Here is a 19,023-nt window from a genome sequence, read left to right on the forward strand (position 1 = left end):
CGGCGGGCAGGCGGATGGAAAGGCATTGTGGCGGGCATCCCAGTCCGCCTCCACCCCCCATGCCCTGCCCCTTACACCAAACCACGCTTACCAACGTGGTGAAGTATATTCCAAACTGCTCCAGCAGTGGATTTGACAATCGGACTGTAACAATAGGTGTCAGCTGGGTGATGAGTGTTCGCAGACACTGCTGTGCGCACATGTTCGCGGTTGTGCTTGTAAAGCTTCTGCCGATGTGTTTTCTGTCAGTAGGTATGTTGAACTTCTTTCGCACCGTACGAAAGCCGACCGTGCTGATCGGTTGATCTGCGGTTCCGCGCGATTTTTCGAATCTATCAGCATGTGGAGCAAAACGTCGGACATGCATGCCTAACACAAGCACGCGGTGATCCATAATAATATCGTGGTAATTATGACTCGGCACTGCAGGCACGCGTGCGGAGCGATGTTGCCGTGATTGCACAGCACGAGAGAGAGGGAGACAGCTTACACTGTTGACGGCAGGCCATTCAACAACGTTTTCCTAAATTTAGACGCGAGCAATTGTGTGTTTCTGCTTTGTTCCTTGAACGTGTAGCGCATCTGTGCAGAGCAAATGATGTCTCTCTCTCTCTCTCCGTCTCGCTGTGGCCATTCCGTGTGCTATTAATCACAATCATGGGGTTTTATATGATGGTTATTTTTTTATTTTCTTTGTTGTTAACTTCTTATGCACGCGTGCACAACAAAGCAATAGGTGCACTGAAGGTCATAATGTGGGGTTTTTATTTATGTATTGTCGCTGTGATGAAAGGAATATCTCGACGTTTCGGCTGACTGACCTTCATGAAATACTGAGATTTACACAGATAGTCTTGTAATATACTGGGGGGCGTAGGTGTGTGTGTGTGGTCGTGTGATGTAAGATGATGGAATTTGGTGAATTGAGCCTGGACAAATGACTGTCTCACCACATCTCAAAATAAAGAATCAGTCTACCAGCCAGCCAATCAGCCTTCCGGATGAATGTTAAAGAAATAGTTTTATTTAAGCAGGCAAATTCCACACCGGTATTCGGCATTATGGGTTTTAACAAATGCTGCTGTCATGTATTATATGATAGCTAATACTAGCATTGTTTACAGCCCCTTTGTCCATCCACTGCTGGATACATTCCTCGCTCACGGAGGCGGTCCATGTGACCATATTTCACCACCTTGGTCAATGTGGTTTCGTGACGAGCACTGGCCACCGATGTTAGCTGCAATCGGGAATTGAGGTCGGGTTGCCCGGGCGGTTGACATATCCCAATGCGCCGACCACTGCACAACCGCTGCACACGCATGCAACCCTGTACACGCATGTACCTCTGTACACTCATGCATCGGGCCAGACGTTATCATTCACGACAGCCACCGTCCATTTACAGCAGCGGTTCTCAGAGTGTGGAGCAGCACCAGCGGTCCGTGACGGTCCTCCAGATCAGGGGGTCGGCAACCAACATAACAAGAAGAGGCTTTGTTGATGTTGTTGTTGCGAATTCGGTAATATGAGACAAAAATCCAAACGCAATATTTCAGGAGCCGCAATGCACTGTGCGGTGAATGTGGGACGGTGCTGCTACTCGATGAACGACGTCACGCAGCGCGCGGCTTTAAAGAGCTGCCGCTGGTTGCCGACTCCTGTTCCACGTGGTTCTCGCGCTGATGCAAATGCAGGTTGATTCGGAAATGATGACGTTTGGTTACTATTTTACACGTGCATGATATTCTATTTAAAAATGAAGCTCGGTAAATTACTCCCGATGAAACTAACATAACACTAAGATATAAATGCCAGCCCTAAAAAATAAAAATTATAGCTGCGTTAAAAATATATATTTAGATGTTTCGATAATGTGAATCATAACTTAAAGCTTTCGTGACTGCAGGAATTCATATTATTTTGGTCTTTCGGTAAAGGCACGTAGATAAAAATAAATCACGACGTTTCGATCGCAACACAACGTGACTTTGCCGAAAGACCCAAAGGATATGAATAATATGAATCATGTTGTATTACAGTCCTGGCATTTGTAGATTCGCAAATGCGTTTTTTCACGAGGGGTGGGCTTGACTGGGTGGTCCGTGGAAATGTGTGCAGGGCAAAAGAGTTTGAGAATCGAGGGCGATCATCACTGATCATTACACGCTCCACCAAGCAGCGCCGTGCCCATGCGATTGCTATGCCAAACGGCACGGCCCTTTCGCTCAAGTGCCTAATCGAGACGCGAATCTACGCGGATGGGTTGGCGCTCCTAATTGATCGACAGATGTGAGGAGCGGCACTGCGAAGGACTTCGCGGTACAGAAGCCCGAGCGCGTGCACGAGGCAATTGCACTGCGGCAGAAATGACCCCCCCCCACCACCATTCCCCCCCCCACCATCCCCCCGACCACCCCCCCCCCCCACCATCCCCCCCCCACTATCCTCCCTCACTATCCCCCCCACCACCATCCTCCCCCACACCATCCTCCCCCACCATTCCCCCCCACTACCCCCCCCCCCACCATCCCCCCCACCATTCCCCCCCACCACCCCCCCCCCCACTATCCTCCCTCACCACCCCCCCCCCCCACTATCCTCCCTCACCACCCCCCCCCCCACCATCCCCCCCACCATTCTCCCCCACCATCCCCCCCCATCATTCCCCCCCTCACGGTCCCCCCCATCATTCCCCCCCACCATCCCCCCCCTCACGGTCCCCCCCACCATCCCCCCCACCATTCTCCCCCACCATCCCCCCCCCCACTATCCTCCCCCCACATCCCCCCCCCACCCCCCACCATCCTCCCTCACCATCCCCCCCCCCCCCATAGTTCCCACCCCCTATGGTCCCTCCCACCATCCCCCCACCACCCCCCAGTGTTTCTCGTGGTGGTTGTTGTAGAGAGACTCGCCTGTCCCTCTGGCGCTCCCGCAAAATAACAAAAATAAAACAGTGACGAGGGATGATTTAGAGATAATTGGAGCTGTGGTGGGTGGAGTCGAGATGGTGGGTGGAGTCGAGATAGTGGGTGGAGTCGAGGTTGTGGGTGGAGTCGAGATTGTGGGTGGAGTCTAGATTGTGGGTGGAGTCAAGATAGTGGGTGGAGTCGAGATTGTGGGTGGAGTCGAGATTGTGGGTGGAGTCAAGATAGTGGGTGGAGTCGAGATTATGGGTGGAGTCGAGATTGTGGGTGGAGTCGAGTCTAACTGGGTGGGGGTGGTGGAGGGGGGGGGTCCTGTGTGGGTCCTCGCCCCCTGAGCTCTTCAGAGACGTTATGGCCAGCGTGGTGAAGTAGGCCAAAGTCCACTCTCGAGGGGGCTTCCTCTCGTGGAGGCTTTGCTTCTTCTGCCAGCAGTGGTGTGAGCAAGACATCGCAGGGCTGCACCTTTACCTTTCACATTAAAAACAACAACAACGGCCATACTTGGCCCACATTATTCACCGCTAACGGCTCCCACCGGGGCTGCAACATCCCATGTGCATCCGCCTACACACGCCGTGTACATGGGGTGGTGTCTGTGTGTCTCTGTGTGTGTGCGTACTAACGCACGGCGCTGGCCAGGTGAATCTGGGTGCCGGTTGACTCAGCCCATCATCCCTTCGGGGGGGGGGGGGGGTCGATAATTATCTGAATAGCATTTTGTGTCTGAAGTCAAGAGTAGATTTCTTTTGGATAGTCTCGCGCCCGCCCTAGGAACGTGGAATTTCCTACCCACTGACTCAGGGCTATCAAAAAGGAGTGGGGCTCCAAGAACACAGTAGGTCGGATGACCTTGCAGTGGTGATGGGTGTGTGTGGATTTGCATATCGCAATTTTCATGCCAGTCATTCGCTAATGGATAAGCAGTGGCTACAGCGGGGACGGTCTGCACCACTGTTATGCACCATCGGTATGCACCACCGAGATGCACAATCCATTTTCAGAGAGAAGAAAATACACAGGTGGTATGGCCCGAGTCCAAATTTTAAGTTGGAATGCCACGATATCAGTTGCACAATGTTTAACATGTTTGAAGTGCTGTACAATACCGTGATGTGTTCTGTAACGTATTTTAAATACACTGGAATTCCATTATGTAGTGTATTATGCATATTACTGGTAGGAACCTCCTGGTTACAGCAGCCCACAGGGGATTATTGTGTCCATCCGTCGATCCGTCGTGCATCCAAAAATGGGAGGGGTGGGGCTGGGTGGAGAGGGGAGGGTGGGGAGGGGCTGGGTGGGGAGGGGCAGGGTGGGGCTGGGTGGGGCTGGGTGGGGGGTGGGGCTGGGTGGGGAGGGGCTGGTCACCCCGTGGTGCCCTTATAAAACTTAACGTTTAACCTACTCACGCCGGCTTGTGCTCGCCCTCACAGTCGGCCATATTTGCGGAATACACCACGCCGCCGTTGACCCTGGCCATTGACCGAGCAACCCAACGTTCCTACCAGCTCCCTCCGCAGGAATGTGTTAGGGGCATTAGAATACTCTGTGTTGGATATCATGTACATGCGGTAAAATGCACTGGTAGTCCATTATGTAGTGTATAATGTATACTAAATTCACATAGAATTTTTACATGTTTATATAATGTACTTGGAACCCTCTAGTCTATATGGTGATCTTGCATAAAGAAACGTGCATGTGAGAGAATAGAATTCCGTTATATTGTATTTGTTTTCCCCATGCATGCCAGCACCTTCTCAAAACCGCTTGAAACACCGTTTGGTGAACACAACAGCCAAAGTCTCCAACGTCTCAATGTAACGGAACACTCCGAACAAAACTATTCTTGAGCATGGCATTGCTAATCAAACCAAGAGATTAATTCTCAGCTAGAATAAAACACTTTTTTTAAAAAGGGTTTATTTTTTATCGTGGAAAGTCATTGATGACAGTGCTCAGACCATCAGCTCACTTCATTTGATGACGTCGCCCAATTGCCGCTGCCAAACTTCAAGGCCCTCGTCCCAACGGTGACGGATTGCTGCCCCTAGCCCTGAGCCAGGCCACCTGAAATGTGTACACGTTGTGTCTCCCTCCCACGCGAAAGATTCCGTAAGCCTCACGAGGCAATGGATAATATCCATTGCAACATACAATCAGCTGAAACGCGTCTTTGTCATTGCACTGCTGGAGGAAGGCCTCCCCATGCCGTGGTGGTCATGGGGCGGGAAGAGGGGCGCGGTTTGACCATACTTCACCACACCGGTTAACGTAGATTTGTGTGTGGATTAGTGAAAGGGACCTGTGACTGATTGTTATGCCTGACAACGCCATTCGTGTTAGCTGTGGTTAACGAGATTCATGGTCCTGGCCGGTAGAAATAAAATGATTGTCATAAATTGCAGCATGACGAAGAAGAAGATGATGATGAGTGGATGTCTCCAAAAGCAATCGCGTTTGTCATTGTAGCATAACAACCGGCTCCTTTGACACAGAGATGCATTAAACATACCCACACACACGCACGCATGCGTAGGGCCGTGTCAATGAAAATGTATTTGCCACTTTACATGTAAACTATTTTGATACTACATATGAAGCGGGCCTTGACCGGTAAGACGGAGTGACTCTGTGCGTCGATGCGTGGAACGAATCGCGGGAACTTTATTTTCGGGCGAGTCGAATTCGTGAACACCGTGCTGGTGCAGCGATGATCAAGTCGGGTGGGGCGGAAAGGGAAGGCGAGTGAGCTTGCACGACTTCTGTTTGGATATCAGTCGCCACTTGTTATTGCTGTTTGTAAATGTATGTGTTTGTTGGCGCGTGCAAGAAAACATTCGGACCGTGAAGCTATTTTACAAGAATGACCCGAGAAGGACCTCGGTGAACATAATAGAAAGAAAGAACAGTTATCACGGCGAATAAATCGTACACGTTGCAAACACTTGAGTAGCGAAACAAAAACATGGGAGGGCAACTCGAGTGCTCCCTGGCAGGTGACACGCATCGACACTGACGCACCGAGTCGCACCGGCTTTCGCTCAACCACGTGCAAGACAATTGAGATATTAGATGTACGTGTGTAAGTATGTACGATTGAACTTCTTTCGCACTGTACGTAGCCAACCGCGCTACTGAAGGGGGAGGAGGATCTAAGGTGACGTGATGAGAACTGTCGTGAAATGTGTTCACGAAAGTGATGTGCTGATTTGTTTTGGAGTATTTTGTGGATGAATGTATATCAAGGTTAGCCGTGGCAAGGAATCGGACCAAGATAGCTGGGTTTATGTCGCTGTGTGCTAACCCCTGCACCACCACTCCACGCACCAAGCTTTTAATTAATAATAATCAAGCTCTTACCTGGTCTTAATTGAATGCTTTTGAATGTAGCAAGATTATATGATTTAAAGCTTTCGTGACTTCAGGGATTCATATTCTTGGTTCTTTCGGTTAAGTTATGTAGAAGGGAAATAATAAAATAATAAAAATATAAAACAATAAAAATTCTCACGACGTTTCTGTGGATTTCACACCTGATGACGATTACTTGTGTTGCAGTCGAAACGTCGTGAGAATTTTTATTGTTTTATATTTTTATTATTTCCCTTCTACGTGACTTTACCGAAAGAACCAAGAATAAGATTATATGAATGCATATTGTGTGTGTGTGCTTGTGTGTGTGTGGTGTTCACAAGTGGGGAGCGGTAGTGTAGCGGTTAGCGCGCTGCGCTATGAACCCGGCGACCCGAGTTCTATTCCCGCTCACGGCCAACACCAGTGACGATTATTTGAACTGGTCCTGGGCCTCCACTAGGTCAACTCGGTCTCAAATGAGTACCTAGTGCGGTGTGTAAACATCGCCACTGGGGAGACAAAGGCGGTCGGGCGTGGTGCTGGCCACCCACCCCCTCGTGTATCGTTTCAGCCTTCATAGGTGCTCGCTAACGACACTTGCCCCAACAGTTTGTTCAGGCTATACGGGGGGGGGGATCCTTATCTTTGTCTTTGTGGTGTCCACAAGTGTATTTGTTCGCTTCGCCAAGAAATAATAATCCCCAGTGCCGACGTGTAAACTTGACGGCGAGATCTTTCCGTTGCAACAGGCGGACACTTTGAGGGAAGCACTGGACAGGACGCTGCAGTGCTACGCAGAGAGCCGCCGAGATTGGTGAGTCGCCTTGTTCAGTGGATCACGCCAATGTCAGAGCAAACCCACCCACAGCAGCAACAGCAATGCGCACAGAGGGGGCCGTAGAGCTGGCGTCGGGGGGTGGTGGGTGGGTGGTAGGTGGGGGAAGATTTCCCCGTGTTTCGAAGGTTTCCCCCCTCAAACCCTATTCAATGCAGACAGTCTTGCCCCCCTTTGGCATCACGTGGGCTATTTGCCCCCCCACCCCTGCTGCCATTCCGTGTCTCGGAAAAGATTTCAAGTGATCGCTTGGCATCATTGAATTCCCGAGCTGGTGGCACACCACGCGCATTCACCCTTCTCTCGGCCGGTCAATTTTGTCCCATTTCTATCCTTGGTCGTCTTTTCTATTGTTGTTATTATTTATTATTTTTATTATTTGAGGGGCCACTTAAGATTCCGCGCGGCTATTTTGGCCGATTTTATGACGGCACACACTGCTGTGACTCTTGATGGGCTGTACAAAATAAAATGTACAAGTTGTAAACCTTAGCCCTGCACCCGTTGCTCGGAATATTTGACCCGTTCACAACCGGTGTGAACTCAACGTGTGGGTTTTTTTTTTGCAGACTACGGCGTTGTGATTATCATGTTATCATTGGGCTCTAGGCCACACATTTGTGCTGTGACGTTTCATTTTTAAACAACCTCAAACACCATTGGGACAAGATAAAAGACGTCAGAATAACAATCCAGGGAACCGCACGACAGCTCTGGCGGGATCATTATATGGTCCGGCCCAAAACATCAATTATTCCTATTAAGTATTAAAGCATTTTCGAGGATTATGACCTGCCCAGAGAGGAAGGAAAAGTCATTTTCTCTCTATTTAGCATTGAGGCTGCGCTCATCCGCCATGTAAATTCCACATTCATTTGACGGGGGTGAGTCCATCCATAGGACAATGACTGTGGACTTCCCCACAAAAGTGGTTTTCATTTTATCGATCCCCGGGGCAGGAAGGGCTGAGTCAGCACCTCCCAAAATCAGGAGACAAAAACTCGCAGATTTCCAATCGCGAGCCGCTCGCTCTACCACTGAGCCACCTGGCGGAGTAAAACCAAATGCGCGCGAGCGGATATCTCACATTCGCACGGACAAATTTCGATTTAAAACTTTCGTGACTGCAGGGATTCATCTTCTTGGTTCTTTCGGTAAAGTCACGTAGAAGGGAAATAATGAAATAATAAAAATAAAACATAACAAAATAATTATCACGACGTTTCGGCCACATCGCAAGCAGCCGTCCTCAGGTGAGGATGGCTGCTTGCGTTGTGGCCGAAACGTCGTGAGAATTAAAGTCAAGTAGGGAAATGATGAAATAACAAAAATAAAACATAATAAAATAATTCTCACGACGTTTCGGCCACAACGCAAGCAGCCATCCTCACCTTTTTATTATTTTATTATTTCCCTTCTACGTGACTTTACCGAAAGAACCAAGAAGATTCGCACGGACAGTTTAATGACTCGCCTTGCTTGGAGTGGCTTGTCATGGTCTGCAACAATTGTCTTGTGTTGCCCTCAACCCCACCTATTGTGTCATCCGATTACCGTTGATGTGAGTGTCCCTGACAATCCCCATTGTGTCGACGTCGTGGTGCGCCTTCCACGCGCCAATCGTGAAGCTCCGCAGGACGCAATAACTGCGCGGGCGCCGAAGACCGGCCCACGTTGCTTCACGGTGGATTTTCAGAACTCGAGGGCCAAGAGGACCTCCTTCCGACTCTCCAGTCACTCGCCTCGTTTCTGAGTACGTACGCACGGGATTCGAATAGCCCTTTCGTGCGCTTGAATCGTGTCGAAGCAAATCTGGAAGAAAGAAATGAAAGTTGGTTTCACGTGATTTTGTGAGTAAACATATACCCGACAAAATGTGAAATACGTTCCACGTAGTGTCTTAGCAGACATTTATCTCATAGCAGTGCACCTCATTGAATACGTTGCAGATGGATGAGTCTTGTTCTTTTTTAATATTATTATTGGACTTTGTCTAAAATGTCAGCAAAGACAGTTTTCGCAAACACACACCACCAGCAGTAGATGAATCGTGGCTGATGACGACGACGACGATGATAATGTTGACGTTGTTTATCGCAGGCGTGAGTTCCGAGGGCTTCCAGGAGAAGTTTGGCGAGGAGCTGTTTGGCATTTGCTTCGAGGAGAACGAGCGCATCCTGCGTGCGGTGGGCACCACGCTGCAGGACTTCCTCAACAGCCTCGACGCGCTGCTGGCCCAAGGCCACGTGAGGCCCGACGGCGGCTCCACGACCTCCGAGGGTCCCTCGGCGGCCTCCGACGCGACCCCCGTCCCCTACTTCTGCTGCACGGAGCTCGTTCCCCACGACCCCGGCGGAGACGACGCCGCCGCCGCCGCCGCCGGGCCCTCCGACTCGGGCCTGCTGCTGCACTGCTTCCAGCCCAACGCCGTCGTGTCCGTGGCGCTGCCGGGCCTGCTGCGGGCCTCGAGCGCCCGCCTCTACGGCGCGCACGTCTCCGTGGAGCGGCTGGAGCGCGCCGAGTGCGAGCGGCGCCGCTGCTTCTGCCGCGACGGCGGCGGCGCCGGCGGCCCCACGGGGAACGACCGCGTCGCGGCCTTCGCCATCCGGAGCGGCGACGGGCGCCCGGCGCGAGGCCTGCGCTCGTGCCGTCCGGCCGTGTCGAGGTCGCCCGGCGACCTTCGCGTCGACCTGGCGACCTTCTGCAAGGTGTTCCCCTTCCACGTGATGCTCGACCGCGGCCTGCGTCTCCTGCAGACGGGCGACGGCGTGCGGAGGCTGCTGCGCGACGCCCAGCCCGGCGCGCTCTTCCACGACCGCTTCCGAGTGCTGTCCCCGCCGGCGATGCGCGACTGCTCCTTCGCCGGGGTTCTACGCCGCCTCAACACGCCCTTCGTGGTGCGCACGCGGCGCGACGGGGCCGACGCCAAGGTGAGGCTCGGAGGCTCGTGGCGGCGACGGGCGGCTGGACGCGGTTGCCCCCAGCTCGGGGCGGGCGAGCGGGACGCCAGTCGGAAGGAGGCACACGCCCGGTGGCGCTGCGACGCTCGGGATGACGCGATCCAGCGGCGAGCTCTTGTTGAACGACCGATTGTTGCTCTCTACATCAGCCGTTTGAAAGAGGAGGCAGTGGCGGTGCGAGGCAATTCAAGTACAATTGGAAAACAACTTTCATCTTTCTGTATCGTACTGATAAACAGCAACTTACTTGAGCTTATTCCTGAAAGCAAGATATGGTCATCGTCTTCGAGATATCTCGATGATCTCCCTTCATGCACCAGAATAGACCACGTTTAGTTTTCAGGTCCAGATATGCAGTGGCAGCGCTAGACATAAGCAAACCCAGCAAAAGCGTCGGGCCCCCTATCTTATCTGCATCTCTCTCCTTGCATCTAACTACATCGTTACGTGTGTCTACATTTCTCCTACCTCACGACATCGATATCTGTCGTCTGTATCTCTTCTGTCACCTTTATTGTATATAAATAAATAAAACAGCATCCTCTTCCACCTTTGCTCATCGGGACATCACTGCGGCAACAACTGTCTGCAAAAGTGCCAAAAGGTCGCACACAACGGTGGCATCACTGGGGTGCATTCTGGGAGTCACACGAGGTTGACGACCTGCACTCGTGTCGGATAGCACGAGCCACCCAGCTAAGACGTCCTTCCACTTCGAGTGTGGGGGAAACTGGCCTTGAATACGAGTGCCTGGTGCGGTGTGTAAGCGTTAGCGTTGGGGAGATGCTAGCCCCCCCACCCTCCTTATGTGCCGTGCCGGACTTAATAGGTGCTCGCTAACGGGACTCTCCCCAACGGACTGTTAAAGGCTACACGGGGTGGGGGGGAGGCATCTTTTGTGTGTGCCCTGTTATGTCTGACCAACCAGTAAAAGGTTGTGGAGCTGAACGCATTGATTTCATAGTTTAAAAAAAAAATAAGTTAATCTGGAAGTCTGTGGAGTGAATCAAATTTCAAAATGAATCAGTCGCGCAAAAAAATGGGCCAGTGTACTCACCTGCCGTAACGTCTAAAATATGGGCAAATATGTGTTTTTTATATTGATTTCAATCTCAATGTCGTTTTGTGAATTATTATGGCCGATGCATCGCAGCTTCTTTAAAAAAAAATGTTTGTGACAATAATGAGCTAACAGATGTATAAGCTATTTTAATAGCTATCGTTACTGTATGCAAGCGGTTCTTTAAAATTCAGATTTTGTCTTTGTTGGGCAAAAAAGAAGATTCCGCTGATCGGCCTTGTTTTTATTATTGTAATCATATTTAATAATGAACTTCACTCTGGGCGCTCTCTGTCGGCAGTAATAATGAGCCAGGGAAAGCATTATTATCATTGCAAGGGTAATTAGAGAGAGAGAGACAGGGTGTCACGATGATCAGCTCCAACGTTGGTTTCCCCACGTGCTGACCAAGCCGTGAATTCTGAGATGTAACACCTTTCGCACGCGTACGAATTCCTCACGGTCATTCGCGAAAACATGTAAATTATTCAAGCACTTTGCAGAACCATTTTCAATAACATGCTAGCTTAGCAAACACAAACGAGACGCCGAGGTGCAGATTTAGTGGTGACGCATTCCACTTGAATTAAAATTTTCTTCCTACATTTGTGAACGTTTAAATTAAACTCGGCAATGTCAATTATAACAAAATAAATACGTCGCGATGAAAGACACGTAAATATTGTTTTAGCCGTGCGCTTGTTTAGTACAATTCAACGCAGCCTGCACGAGTGCAAATTCAATTACCCCTTTGCATATCAAAATCAGCTCGGTATTTACCTAACATTTTTCCATCCATAAAACATACCCCCATAAAATCTCGGACGTGCCTCTGTTTGCCCATTGACCATTCCTAGATGGACGACGGTTTGTGTCATCTCGTAGCTTAAGTATACAGGGGGGGGGGGGGGGGGCTTTGGCTTTCGATGTGAGGCAATCTGACAGACGCAAAGGCTCCTCCTGCAAATGGACAAGACCCCCAGGTGTGTTTGGTTTTCATTTAATGGCCTTGGGACCGGTGGCCTCCCGGTACAGCACCAACCACCGCACCTGGGGAGACAATGTTTGATTTGCTAGTCATGGCGTTGGGCTCCGGGAATCCGTGGTCATTGATCTGCTTGCTTAGCATCCCGATAGAGTTCAAGAGATCCCAGTCGCCTGGAGACGTCTGTCCTTTAGCCCCAAACGACTAATCCGGTGTTACGTGGAGAGATTAACAGGGCACTCTTATCTTGAACCCAACCTCCAGCCCGCATCCCACCACGCTGTGTCGGTCGCGGGGCAAATTTGTTAGACTACACTTATTTGCTCATATTCTTGGTTCTTTCGGTAAAGTGACGTAAATAGAAAACAAAAAAATCTAAATTTTTTGCTGTACTGCCATCTGCTGCCGACAAAATATCCCCACAGCAGCCTATAGCACCTGTAAGTAGGGCCATGAAGATCGGCCATCCAAGCGCTGTGCAGGCTGAAAACCTGCTTAGCCTTTGAGAGCTGATGAGATCTGGTGCATTCTGGGTTATTAAGTCATAGGCACATAGCATGTACTTAATAATGATTGCCTTTGCTAATCCATTGCTGGATGAATGCCTCACCATGCGGGTTGTCTGGCCATACTTCACCGCGCTGGTCAGTGTGGGTTGGTAAAGGGGGAGGCCAAGACCAGTTCAGATATCAATCGCCACTGACATTACTCGTGGCCGGGAAACAAACTCACTTTGCTGGGATCTGAGCACAGTGTGCTCACCGTTGCTCCACCCCAGTGTGGAGTTCATGTCAAATATTCATATTTATGTCAATCGTCAAAATTGTGGTTAAAATTTCAATTATTGAGTGAGAAGTTCATTCACATTTCCAATGTGTGATGGATGGAGAGGTTGGTATTTTGCACCATTTCAAATGCGTGGGGGCTATTTCACGACGTTACGTAGATACTTGAATGCTGTCGTGGCTTAATGGTTTGCACACTGGTTGCCGGTTTGATCTCCCAGCGTGACAGCTGAAACAATGGGCCCTATGTTATAGGTCCCCCAACGTATGTTCACCTGGCAGTGTAAATGGATACACCACGGTTAGTCCACAATAGAGGTTTTTTTGGGGGGGGGGGGGGTTAAATCGTGTAAATGTAAATGTGTCGTTAAACCCGCAACCACCAAACACTGGCAATTAGTCAGGTTTGTCGCGTGAACAAAACGTGCCAATTAGTGACTACATCAGCACCACCGGTGTGTTGGAGAGCAGTAATCCCACATCATTTACAATGTGAGCACGACATTTGGCTGGGGTTTACAACAACCAGCCTCATCAGGCGATTAGCCAGAATTGTGAAGAAGTCTTCTCGTGTCGGTCTTGAATAGAGGAGTAAAGGTGATGTCATCACCGTGAGCCTATCACAGTTGTCGGTGATGGGCAGTTCGCATGCAGAACGGCAAAGTGTGTGGAATCGAAGGCCAAAAATAGCCCCTGGGGAGGATCTGTCGAGCTCCGTCTAGTGGAGTCCTTCCCGTCCGCTGTGGCACGAGCAAACTATATCGCAGGGCTCCACCTTCCTCGTCAACCACAATGGGGTCCGGCTCGTTTGAAACGTGCAGCTGAATAATTTCTTCTGCAACGCGAATCCCTCCGTCATTAACAATCCCAATCCTCCATCTCCGCACCCAGGCCCAAGCGTCGTTATTTTTTTGTGGCCTATATTGATGTGAGCGACAGCTGGAAATTGAATTATGAGGAAATGTGCGCGATGAATCGTGTCCTCTGGAGAATTTACACATTTTTTGTGCGGGACAAACTGTTCCACGAATTCTTAGAATTATCAAATACACAATAATCACAAGCACACACTATTGGTACTATATAACCAAATCCTTTCATTACCTCCTTAAGTGCTAGTTTACCCAAAGGTGAGCGCGTATTGGCAGGGATTATGCTATAATTGTGTAATTCTAAAATCCTTTTGTCAACATGGCAGCAAATGTGCTCACCCGCGCGCTCTCTCTCCCACGGCTCTCCGGCCCATTTCGCATGGCGTACAACACACGGGCAAAATCCACTGAACATGTCACCCGCTGTGTACATTGAAGGACCTTGACACAGGAGCGCTGCCTTTTAGCCATCTGTGAAGAGCACAGGGGTAGAGCAAAGCACATGATTAGGGGGCATATGCCTGGCATTTAATGATTTCTAAGTTAAAGCCTTGACCAAACAGTGGGGGGGGGGGGGGGGGGCGGGTGGGGAGCAGCGCGTGCAACCTCTGCGTTTACTTTCGCCGCCCCTGCTTCATTGGCTACGCCGCGATTGAATTTCTAGTCGAGAGCATTGGCCTCGCGCGCACCTCCGATTTGCGCCTTTGCTTCCGTACGGTGGTGGAAGACGCTCGCACGCACATTGCACGTGAGTCTCGTGTCGGGGAGCGGACAACGGCTTCCCGAACCGGGGGGGGGGGGGTGGGGGGGCGTCCGTGGAGAGGACATTCTCTTTTCGATTTCAAGCTTTCGTGACTGCAGGGATTCATCTTCTTGGTTCTTTCGGTAAAGTCACGTAGAAGGGAAGTAATAAAATAATAAAAATAAAACATAATCAAATAATTCTCACGACGTTTCGGCCACAACGCAAGCAGCCGTCCTCAGGTGAAGACCAGGTCTGTCGGGAAGACCAGGTCTGTCGGGGAGACCTGGTCTTCACCTGAGGACGGCTGCTTGCGTTGTGGCCGAAACGTCGTGAGAATGATTTTATTATGTTTTAGTTTTATTATTTTATTATTTCCCTTCAACGTGACTTTACCGAAAGAACCAAGAAGAGGACATTCTCTGTTGAACCACACTGCAGACTCGGTGGGGGGGGGCGGGGTCTCTGCTGTGAATGGAAATCCGCACGAATCGTGAGACGATGACGGCGTGGAGTTTCGTGAATTTGCTCACGACGTGCCGGCTAACTGCTGCAAAGTCAACTCGACGCGCGGCCCTAAAAGAGATGCCACCTCCACCGAAAACAATAAAACCGCGTCGGCTGTCGGAGGCCTTTATCCAGCAGCGGATAGATCAAGGTTGGTTGGTTATTGTTTGGAAGTCATTTGCTTGTCCTTTAAAATGACATTGACTTCAGTGCACTCGGCAAAATGGGCCGAAGGTTACAATCTTGATAGTGTGATCTGTGGGGTAAATATTTTAGATCGTTTAGATAGTTTTATCACTGTTTTTCCACGGTGAGGCCGATAGAGATGGGGTCGGTTTTTTTCACATTTCTCATCTTGTGCTGCAAGGCTGAATACTTTTTTTTTTATCAAACCTTGGAAGGCATTGTGTAAATATTCGTCTTGATTTGACATGGATTGGGTCACAAAATCAGCACCGTGTATATATACGTACACACACACACATCAAATAGCAACAACACATTCTGTTGAAATCCTGCGCAGTTTTAAACAATAAATACTGTGAAAATTGTACTTCGTGCATTCAACCATAAACCTTTATAAAGTGTGAAATTTTCATTTGAATTCCAGTCAGATAATTTTAAATGAGGCATGGGGCACGTTTCACATCAGTGCCCAAACGGCGCATGCATTGCTCAATAAACAGTGACGGGGAAGCAATCGTTTTAAAACATAAATGAGATGCAGAGATGGCTCAGAAGACAGAGCCCTCGGCCAGCACCGCTGAGACCCTGGGTTTAATTCCTGGGTTTAATTCCAGGCAGCTTTCTCTGGTTAAACTTCAAACAGCTCGTCGCATTCGTCAGCAACACTGCCTTCAAATAATGCAATGCGAGGCCACGCTCCAGGCAACGGCTGCTCTTCATAGCAGAAAGATGGAGTGGATAATAAGAGCTTGTTGACTGCACTTTACACCATGGGACCCTGGTTAAACAGAATTTTCACGTTGTATTGAATCGATAGTCTGAGCCTGCGCACACACACACACAACCATCACTTAATTTTACTTAATATTGGTTTGTCCATCAAATGACGAGCATGATTAACTCTCTGTAAACGAGCGGGTTGGAAAGTGCTGCCCCCCTCGTGTGTGGAACGGAGGTCTCTTGAAGGGAAATCAGAAGTAGTTCTGCGATGTCGGCTCTTGTGGCCATTCCATGTTGAACTTCTTTCGCACCGTACGTAGCCAACCGTGCTCATCGGAGGTGCGGGGGAAGGACAACAAACTCAACACAACAAACGCAGTTCTAAAGAAGTGCATAGCTCCAGTGGCTTCCAAATATCAATAGATGATAATGCAAGAAACATGCTTGCACACGCAGTTCCCCCCTCTTCCATCATTGTGACATCTTCTTCATCTTCTCCTTCCGATTACATCCGCCTGTTATTTTGCCTCTCAAAGAGTTCACAACCTTACAGTTCATCTTCTTGGTTCTTTCGGTAAAGTCACGTAGAATGGAAATAATAAAATAATAAAATAATAAAACATAGGACGGCTGCTTGCGTTGTGGCCGAAACGTCGTGAGAATTATTTTATTATGTTTTATTTTTATTATTTTATTATTTCAATTCTGCGTGACTTTACCGAAAGAACCAAGAAAATTAATCCCTGCAGTCACGAAAGCTTTAAATCGAAATTTAACCTTACAGTCGTTGCAGTTTGTTGATAGCTCCTAAAATTGTGCAGGCCTTATTGACGCGCAACAACAAAAAACCGCTCCCCCCCCCCCCCTCCACTGCCAGGTGATGGAGCTCAAGGGGCAGATGGTGTTCGTGGCCGAGTCGGATGCGCTGCTCTTCCTGGGCTCCCCGTGCGTCGACAAGCTGGAGGAGCTGGTGGGCCGAGGCCTGCACCTGTCCGACATCCCTGTGCACGACGCGACGCGCGACGTCGTGCTTGTCGGGAAGCAGGCTCAGGCCCAGGACGGCCTCCGCAAGCGTCTCGACAAGCTCAAGGCAAGCGGGGTGGGGAGTGCGGGGGGGGGAGAGAGGGGGGGACGCGGAGGTAGGCGGTTGCTCCTTTGCGCACCGATTTGTTGATTCGCCGATTAAAGTTGGCGGTTGTCGCTCGCGATGCGCGTGGTTCGCCGTGCGCGTGAGAATGCCAGTGGTGTGCTGATTGTAGCCTGGTGTTCGATTTCGGTTACAAGAGCGAAACAAAAACATCTGTTCAAACGAGCTAGAAGTGAGATGTTAACTACCTCGCTCGGTTTAAAGGAGGTCATGGGTTCGATCCCGACCATGATGCCTTCTGTATATTTGGAGTTTGCATGTCTGTTTCTCCCTCTGGTCGCGTGGACTTTTCTCCGGGTCCTCTGGTTTTTCCCTCCACATTTAGCAATACGCGTCCAGAGTATTTCGCTGCTATACATTTCTACATGATAAGCCACTTCGCTGAACTATCATTTGTGGCCAGGTCGCTTCAGAAAATTAGCTATATAGCTCAGTGGGCCTCACCTGGTAAAATTAAAACAAATGCTTGGGGTTCAATGCTCATTATGGATATAATTTGGCTGGGATTCAAACTCGGGGTCACTAAGCTTATAGCGCCATGCATAAACCACTTCGCGCATAAAATTGACAATTTAATGGTTTGAAAAAAAATCAAGCCAATACCGTTTAATAAGGCCACGATAATAAGCGTGACCTTTGTATCCGTGGCTTAGATATTGTTCGCAAAAAAACCCGACATGCTTCATGTACAAAACACTCAACAGCTGGCATCTGATCATAAACCACTGGTCTTGAACAACCATCGGGGTGGGTTACATTCAATGAGGGTAGCCCATTTTAATAACTCATAGTCTTGTTATGTTATTTATATTTTTTTTCTTTTGCCTGTCCACCACCTCTGGCTGGTTGATTGTATGGCAGTTCTAGTTTCGTGGAGCCGTGAGGCAGAGTCGAGTTATCTGGCGCTGCTGTGGTGTCGTCGCCTGTCAGGATGACGGTTGCTCACAGCAACGCTTGACGCTGTGCAAATGTATTTCAGGTTGTGAAGCATTTCCTTGACTTTGTCACCAAACTATTTAAAAGCTATGTTTTATTTTACCAGGTAAGGCCCACTGAGCTATGTAGCTCTTTTTCGGAAGCGCCTTGGCTATCACAAATGATAGCTCACCGAAGTGGCTTGTCTTATGGAATGTATAACAGCCCTATACTCCAAACGCACGATGTTTATTCTAAATGTGGAGGGGAAAATCAGAAGACCCGAATAAAAATGCACGCGACCGCGGGGAGAAATGCAAACTCCAAATATACAGCAGCAGGCGTCAGCGTCGGGATCGAAGCCACGACCTCCTGCACACCAGGCGAGGTGGTTAACATCTTGCCACTGTGCTGCCTTGCCAGAAGATTACGATGCCCTTACACCGTCCCATTGAATGGATCTTATTATTATTTTATTTATGGCATTTGAAAAGCAACTGGTTAAACGAAAAACAAATATCATCACGAGTTTGTCTTTGCTTATCTGAGGACGGTTGGCGTTGTTGGGTCGGCGATTTGGGTGACGTGCTTTGTGTTTTTTTGTTTCACGGAACGAGGAAGACTGCACGAAGGTTGTCTCGTTCCCCATTGCTCGCATGGATAGAATAAATTAATAGATTAACATTGAACAACTGCAAAATAAACGGAAATAATTATAAACACGTCTGCCGTGTTTACGCATTTCACGGGCGATGTACGAGGAGCGGCCGCAATGAGATTGTAAAAAAGAAGTCCCAGCTGCCTCGTTCTGTAGCCCGAGGAAATTCACACGCAAAATAAAATGCAACGTTCTCACATTCGGTACCGTTTTCAAATACGGTTATAAAATAAACCACAACGTTGGACTGTCATTTAACAATCTCCCGTTACATACCGACGAACGTGGTATGGAATGGAGTAGATACCAGGCGGTGCGGTGTGGGCGGTGGTGGATCGCGCGCATTCTCGTGACTACCGCGTGG

The 19,023-nt window shown here is 49.4% G+C and overlaps 1 protein-coding gene across 1 annotated transcript in view; it reads left to right on the top strand.

Annotated features, from left to right (window-relative positions):
* The window catches only part of GUCY1A2 (guanylate cyclase 1 soluble subunit alpha 2), a 46,347-nt gene that overhangs the window by 3,412 nt on the left and 23,912 nt on the right, over positions 1–19,023 (top strand). Inside the window, exons 4-7 of the mRNA XM_078602696.1 lie at positions 7,037–7,101; positions 8,751–8,875; positions 9,223–10,052; positions 16,817–17,029. Of these exons, the coding sequence (XP_078458822.1) occupies positions 7,037–7,101; positions 8,751–8,875; positions 9,223–10,052; positions 16,817–17,029 (1,233 nt within the window). The remainder of the gene's footprint in view (positions 1–7,036; positions 7,102–8,750; positions 8,876–9,222; positions 10,053–16,816; positions 17,030–19,023) is intronic.

This window comes from Lampetra planeri, chromosome 19, assembly GCF_965212315.1.
Source record: "Lampetra planeri chromosome 19, kcLamPlan1.2.h2, whole genome shotgun sequence".
Classification (NCBI taxonomy): domain Eukaryota; kingdom Metazoa; phylum Chordata; class Hyperoartia; order Petromyzontiformes; family Petromyzontidae; genus Lampetra; species Lampetra planeri.